The sequence below is a fragment of the Procambarus clarkii genome, chromosome 48, assembly GCF_040958095.1.
Source record: "Procambarus clarkii isolate CNS0578487 chromosome 48, FALCON_Pclarkii_2.0, whole genome shotgun sequence".
Lineage (NCBI taxonomy): Eukaryota > Metazoa > Arthropoda > Malacostraca > Decapoda > Cambaridae > Procambarus > Procambarus clarkii.
In genome coordinates, this window is record NC_091197.1 from 18,734,897 (window position 1) to 18,742,972 (window position 8,076).

The following is an 8,076-nucleotide window of genomic DNA, read 5'->3' on the forward strand; positions in this document are numbered from 1 at the left end:
GGACCTGCCCAATTTAAAATAGTCGCCACAAGGCAGAAAAATTCTAATACAGTATCAGCATCATCAAATATATTTAATTTTTGTATTCCAATCCTTATATGTTTTGTCAAGCTGACTGTTGAGCAAAATAGAAAACGAAAGTCATCAATAGCTACATTACCTGTATACATGTGATATGTACAAGCATTATTCAGTGAACATGTGCACTTTTCTACGTAATAATTCATTGTGTCGAGGGACAGGCAGCCAGGTTATACATACAGTACTGTACATGTTAGGCTTATATCGAGGTCACCCCCAGGGTCGAATTACTGATCCTCCCCCAGGATGCAACCTTACAACAAGCTGACTAACTCCTGGGTACCTATTCACTGCTAGGTGGACAAAGCACGCCAAACCATTACTGTACCACCTGGGATTCAAACCCAGAATTCTCAATTGTGAGCCAAGAACAAACCCGACTGCTATTGGCACCCTACCATATTTACAAAATTGTTTAATTTAACAAATAATTGTTTGTAAAATAAACAAAAATAACAAAATTTGTTTGAATCCTTCCGAGACCAGGTCTCTCCCAAAACTCCTGACACATTAGTAGTTAAAAGTAATTACAAGCACAGCACCCCAATTTGTATGAAGGCAATATTGTTAAATTCGAGCTCAGTAGCAGACAAGGTAACAATTTGTATGGTAACTGAGAGAAAACAATGTATAACAGGTATTATTTAAATAATATGAGGCAAGTTACAAAATAAATTACAAGAATTACAAAAAGCCATCATTTTGTAACTCTGGAACACACCATTGTAATCACACATTATAGCATAATGCCTGAAACTTCCAGACTAGTCAGCATAAGAATCATTCACTGCACTAAAAAGCCTGTGCAGCATAATGTTGGTAACCTCTGCATTGAACATACATTTGTACAGTAATTACACCACCTAATCTATGAAGCACTCTAGTTACCCAGCCTATGTATTATAAAAAAAAATAAGAATTTTTATCAATTTCACATTCTCCACACAGCCATTAATTATTTAATTAAATTGGACAGTGACCATGAAACACCATGCCTGACACTAGAAACAATAAATGAAAAATAACATTTACAACATAATTATCTTGATGCACATCATCTGACAATAACAAAAAAAAAATGGAAGCAAAGCAATGCAATAGAAATCATACAAACAGTAATATCTACAAAACGCCTCTGCCACCTTCACCCCTGGCTTCTGCACACACACTCGGGATGCTGCAAATGGCTATTCTGCTAATATTATTTCACATTGCAGTTATTTCATTAATAATACTTCATGTATTTTGCACCACTATGTAGACAATCATCATTATAGTAATCTCTTTTCCCAATTTTGTAAGTCTGCATTATGTTGTTTCTTTCCAGATATTGCACACATTAAATTTTCATTTTTATTTTTAGTGAGAAAATACTGAAGTCATATTATGGGATCGAACAGGTATCCCTGGGCTTCCCAGGCGCATGCACTACCTACTGAGAGTTAGCATCAACAGGGTGAAATAAGAGTGGAGATATGCTATGCAACTAGTGGTGTGCCTTAGGGGGCCTTCGTATTTTGTAATATATGTTAACAACCTAGATGTTGGGTGAAGAGTAATATCAGCAAGTTTGCAGATGACATGAAAGTGGGGGCAAAAAGTAAACTTGAATTGGAACTTAATGGAACTCGGAAAGACCTCGCCACAAGGGAAAAAATGCAGTTCAACAATGATAAGAGCAAAGCCCTATATAACACAAATGATAATGGAACTGTCTACTTGATGAATGTTGCAAAATTTGGACAAATAATTACAAATAAGAGTCTTTGGGGTCATGACTGGCAGTGACATAAGCATCAGCAGTGAATCAACATGAGAAACAAAGTACAGTGGTACCTCGCATAACGAATTTAATCCGTTCCAACGCCGCTGTCGTTATGTGAAACCGGCGTCATGCAAAACAATTTTCCCCACCCAAAACAATGTAAATACAAATAATCCGTTCCACCCCCTAAAACAACAATATGACATTATACACTGGTAATATTATACTGTACAAGTTAAATAAATGTTTGTTTGACTGTTTCCATGTGTATATTCACTTTACCTTATGAAGAGTCGTTGCTGGCTTGAGGGAGCCGATCGGGAGGGAGGGAGGAGAGGGCTTATGGGGAGGAGGGAGACACCACCTCTGGGTCAGGCGGGCTCGCTCTCTTTGGGAATTTAACCCCACTAGGACCGGGTTGTGGTTCAATATCACTAGCACGTCTCTTCCCACCCTGTCCACTGACCATATCGCGTGTCACTTGCTGTTGTCTTCGTTTGAGGATGTCCCTAAATCGAGACAGCACATTGTCATTAAACAGGTTCACGCACCGTGTTGTCACCGCCTTATCAGGGTGATGCTTTTCCGCAAATGCTGTCACCTTTTCGAACATGCCCAGCACGTCCCTGATCTCACTAGATGGGATAGCATCCTCGCAGACCTCCTCCTCCCCCGATGAGAGCTCCTGTACCTCCTGTTGCACCAGCTCTTTCTGCAGTTCCAGGAGTTCCTCGGTGGTCAGTTCATCACTGTGCTCCTCCACCAACTCCTGCACATCAGCAGCATCCACCTCCAGACCCAGTGTGTGTCCCAGAGCGACAATATCATCCACTAAAAGAGCCTCCGGGTCATCCACAGGTGCGAATGCAGATGCAGGTGCAGGACCGAAACCTTCGAAGTCTCGCTCAGGGACACCCTCAGGCCACAAGTTTCGCCATGCAGAGTGTAGGGTTCTCTGTGACACCCCTTCCCAGGCCTTATCTATCAAACGCAAGGCCCCCATGATATTGAACTGCTCCTTCCAGAATTGTCTGAGGGTCAGCTCTGTGGTGTCAATCACATGAACACATCTCTCCAACAAGGCCTTCATATAGAGCTTCTTAAAGTTAGCAATGACCTGCTGATCCATGGGTTGGAGGAGTGGCGTGGTGTTTGGAGGAAGAAACTTGATGGTGATAAACTGATTTTCAGGGAACAGATCATCTTGCAGTTGGCAAGGATGCGCAGGTGCATTATCGAGCACAAGCAAGGCCTTGAGTGGTAACTGCTTGTCGACGAGATAATTTCTCACTGTGGGGCCGAAAACGTCATTTACCCACTCACTAAAGAAGATCTGCGTGACCCAGGACCTCTTGTTCGACCTCCACATCACATTCAGCCGTGTCTTGTGACCCTTAAACGCCTTGAACACTCGTGGATTTTCTGAGAGATAGACGAGCAGCGGCTTGACCTTGCAATCGCCACTTGCATTGGCGCAGAGCACGAGAGTAAGGCGATCCTTCATCGGTTTGTGGCCAGGCAATGATTGTTCCTCTTGCGTGATGTAGGTCCTCTTCGTCAGTTTTTTTCAAAAAAGGCCGGTCTCGTCACAATTGAAAACTTGTTGTGGCAGAAACTGCTCCTGATCAACAAATTTCTGGAACTCTGGCACAAAAGCCTCAGCAGCACCTTTATCAGAGCTGGCAGCCTCCCCATGTCGCACAACACTGTGTATACCACTCCTTTTCTTAAAGTTCTCAAACCAGCCACGGCTTGCCCTAAATACCTCCTCATCTTCAGACGACGCACCTGGTATCTTCCTGACAAGGTCCACATACAGCATCCTAGCCTTAGCGCAAACGATAGCTTCAGAGACACAATCGCCATGCAATTGTCGTTCATTCATCCACACCAGCAGTAGCCGTTCCACATCTTCCAGGAGTTTTGGACGTTTGCTGGTGAGCTTGCTAACTCCTTTGGCCATGTCAAGCGTCTTATATTTATCCTTGCCCTTCAGTATGGTGGATATTGTTGAGGGAGCCCTGCCATACTCCCTGGCAAGATCAACCACACGAATACCACGCTCGTGCTTTGCTATGATCTCTTTCTTCACTTCCACAGTGATTGCCTCTTTCTTCCCCTTGCAAACTCCTGCTTTCGCAGGCTGCTTCTTGGACGACATCGTGCGTTCAGAATTGTAGTCACAAAACCACAAAAAAAAAAAAAACACGAATATCAGAATTGTGTGTGGAGCGATAAAGACGGATACTGGTCGTGTGAGACACCAATACAACACTGTAGACAGTGGCGGCGTGACCCCACCATGTGGTGTTGACGTTACACAAACGAGCGTTCGTCATATGGGACGATTTCTCGCCGATCGGGCCAGTCGTTACCCAAAATATTCGCCTTGTGGGGCGATCGTTATGCAAGGTACCACTGTATATATAAAGCTTAGGTTTATGATTAGAAGCATCCTTGGAGTTACCTTACCTTGGAGTATTTCCGGGGCTTAGCGTCCTCGCCGCCCGGTCGTCAACCAGGCCTCCTCGTTGCTGGACTGGTCAACCAGGCTGTTTGACACGGCTGCTCGCAGCCTGACATATGAATCACAGCCTGGTTGATCAGGTATCCTTTGGAGGTGCTTATCCAGTTCTCTCTCTTGAACACTGAGTGGTCGGCCAGTTATGCCCCCTTATGTGTAGTGGAAGTGTGTTGAACAGTCTCGGGCCTCTGATGTGGATAGAGTTCTCTCTCAGAGTACCTGTTGCACCTCTGCTTTCCAACAGGGGTATTCTGCATATCCTGCCATGCCTCCTAGTCTCATGTGGTGTTATTTCTGTCTGCAGGTTTGGGACCAGCCCCTCTAATATTTTCCACGTATAAATTATTATGTATCTCTCCCGCCTGCACTCAAGAGAATACAGATTTAGGCTCTATAGTCGGTCCCAGTAGTTTAGATGTTTTACCGAGTGGATTCTAGCAGTAAAGGATCTCTGCACGCTCTCCAGGTCAGCAATTTCTCCAACTTTGAAAGGGGCTCTCATTGTGCAGCAGTACTCTATTCTAGAGAGCACTAGCATCTTGCAAAGTATCATCGGTATAGGATCTCTAGTGTGAAAGGTTCTTGTTATCCAACCTGTCATTTTTCTTGCAGTTGTGATGGCTACTTTACTGTGTTCCTTGAAGGTAAGGTCTTCCGACATGATTACACTCAAATCCTTTACATTGCCTTTTTGTTCTATTTTATGATTTGACCGCGTTTTGTACGTGGTTTCTGTTTTAATATTTTCATTTTTTCCGTAGCGCATGAGCTGGAACTTATCTTTGTTAAACACGAAGCTATAAATGAACAATGTTCTACAACTGTATGCTATGCCATCCAATTCATGTCACCATATTACAGCAGACACAAATTCTCCCAAGAAAATTCAATGTATCAGAACCAGACGGATTACTAGTATTCAGGCAGCCTCATCCTCTCGATTTGTCACATCACAAAAATGATTGACTAAATTGCCCGAACCTTACCTAACTACGGACCCATGAATAAAACACAGGACAGCCCATCAATTTTGCAAGCCACTATGATTTATTTATAAATCCCCAATGTCATATATTGACATTGGGGATCTATATATCAAAATGTGATGTACTATTTCAAGAGGATTATTTGATTCAGGACCTCCCAAATGAGGGGAGGTTAAGGGTATTATTATTATATTGTAACACAGTATTGCCTTGTGTTCCCTTGAGAGGAGCAGGATGAGGGAAGCCATACTCTAAGTCTTGAAGTGGGCGAGAGGTATCAACAGGGTAGATATGAGAAACGTTTTGAAACTATCAGATCAGATTAAAACCCACAACAGTGACTATAACCTGAAAAAGTTCAGATTCAGGTAGAATATGGGAAAGTACTGGTTTCGCAGCAGTGGTAGACAAGTGGAATAGGATGCTGGCCAAAATTATTGAGGAAAATTATATAGATAACTGTAAAAATAGATTATACAGATACATGGGGAAGAAGGATTGGATCTAAATAAGGATCCCAGAAAGAGCCAACAGGCTTCTTGTTGTGACTCCTTATACTGTATTCTTATACATGTTTAAGAGTGTGATTTTAATACAAAATACTGGGTATCTTTAAAGAATAAAACAGTAGTAAATTTTTATGATTCTTCTGACACTTACAGAGAGAAAGGAAGGAAGGAAGGAAGGAAGAGCGAATTTATGTTATTGGTGTTAAGGATATCTAATATGCTTTGCAGTGGGTCCTCCTTCATACACAACAAATGACAATATATTAATGCCTCAACTTATTGCCTGCACTGCTCCATATTATTCAAATGTGTTCTCTGATCACAGGAAAACAAAAAAATTGTGACTTTCTTTGGCTGTGGTAACATCCGGAAGTCTCGCAATTCATGAGCGTTAATGCAGCATTCACCCTGTGGCAGTATCTGCGGCTGTGCCGTGGGGCAGTTGCTGCTGCAAAGATATTTTTAGATATTTATTTCAATGTTTCTGATTTGTTTTTCTCTCTGAGTTTTTTCCATTAATAATTAATAATTCAATAGTTTACCATTTGAGAAATTTATATAATAAAATGTATGGAACATTGGAATGCTCAAATATACTTGTCGCTAAATGCACACAATATTATATTCTTTGAACAATAAATCATACAATTTTGCTGTTAGAACACTATACAGTGGAACCTTTGTCTATGAATGCCACAGAGTATGAATTTTTTGGTGGACAACGTCATTTTAGTCAAAATATTTGACCTGGAGTACGATTTGTTTCTTGATACTTGTATGGGTCAGGCACGAGGCTTCTCCTGGTGAGGTACGCTCAGTTTACCAGTGCATCCCACCTAGTGACGACCGTTCTTAAATTCTTTGTGAAGAATTTTATTACAGTATTTTTCTGTTTTTTTTTTATTTCTTAATAGAAATGTTCTTATTATATATCACATCAAGGGTCCTCATGGCATGATATGTACTGTGAAGAACAGCATCGTTTTGCTGAAAAGATTCGCCCAGATAAAGCTGTAGCAGGCCGTTGCAATAACCTTTTTAATGACAATGTGATGTCTCACTACAGACAAGTTTAAAACATAGCGAAAAACAAGTCTATAGACAGATTCTTAGTGAGAAGTAAGTAATTATCAAAAGAAGGCACCAAACCGGGAAGGCTATGTAGCACCATCAAATGCGCAGAATAATCAGAGGGTGCTAAATATCACCAAGGATGCCAATACGAGAACAAAAACGCATAAGGCGAACGATATCAAAAGTATCCGAGTCACCAAGAATTCTATTGAGGGACAAGTGACCGCGAGGGGCGGTCGGTTCTTAGTAAGAAACAACCTAGTGGTATGCCTACAGAAATGTAGGAGAAAGAGTGTACCCCCAGAAATGTTATCACTGCCTGATGTTATAATGGTAGGGGACTTGCCTTCCAAACACTTACACCTACCCCCCCTCCTCACTGTCTTCCATATGCCAACAAGAGTCCTCAGTAAAGGTAAGGTACTGTATAGTAAAAAAATATGAGTAGTATTCTGTATAAAATGTATTTTTAAGTTAAAATTTTTGGGTATGTTGAACAGATTAATTCAATTTACATTATTTCTTATGGTTAAATTTTATTTGGGGTACGAATATACGGTTTACGATCAGTCTCTTGGAATGGATTAAATTTCTTACCGAGGTTCCACTGTATACATACATCATGTAACTATCTACATTTGATGCACCATTTCAAAACCAAGTAGATCTGGTGGGTGTAATAACCTTGTAACTAGTTATCAGAGTTCAGCCTAGCTCCGCAATTTTTTTGCGTTAAATTGTAACTGTACGCACTGAATTCTATATTTTATATTTTCTTTGTATTTTTAATGCTTTACAATGATTTTTCTGAAGTGCAATGATGCATTAAGCTGTCAATAATGTTATTTGTATCACACATGTAGAACGTTGGTATGCATATATATATTTATGCCACTAATATGCGCACAATATTATATTCTTTGAACAATGAAAGTTTTTTATTTTATTACACTATATGCACACATGATATATGTATCTACATATTTATGCACCATAATGAATCACTAAGCAATTCTGGTGGGTGTGATAATGAAATCCAAGCACAGTATAGCACCACACACTACCACCAGATATCATCAGCAGATGAAACCAGCTGATGCAGCAAAATGCCTACAGTATACTGTACTATGCACATCA

The 8,076-nt window shown here is 40.9% G+C and overlaps 2 protein-coding genes across 2 annotated transcripts; both read right to left on the reverse strand.

Annotated features, from left to right (window-relative positions):
* Positions 1–2,186: 2,186 nt before the first annotated feature.
* Positions 2,187–3,350, reverse strand: LOC123745488 (tigger transposable element-derived protein 1-like). The gene has a single exon (XM_069302761.1). It carries the CDS (start codon positions 3,348–3,350, stop codon positions 2,187–2,189), a length of 1,164 nt encoding a protein of 387 aa, XP_069158862.1.
* Positions 3,351–3,413: 63 nt separating this feature from the next.
* Positions 3,414–4,007, reverse strand: LOC138351130 (tigger transposable element-derived protein 2-like). Its single transcript, XM_069302762.1, has one exon. It carries the CDS (start codon positions 4,005–4,007, stop codon positions 3,414–3,416), a length of 594 nt encoding a protein of 197 aa, XP_069158863.1.
* Positions 4,008–8,076: the final 4,069 nt, after the last annotated feature.

Coding starts and splice junctions, on each gene's coding strand:
- LOC123745488 (XM_069302761.1), bottom strand. CDS start 3,350: ATGAAGGATCGCCTTACTCTCGTGCTCTGCGCCAATGCAAGTGGCGAT.
- LOC138351130 (XM_069302762.1), bottom strand. CDS start 4,007: ATGTCGTCCAAGAAGCAGCCTGCGAAAGCAGGAGTTTGCAAGGGGAAG.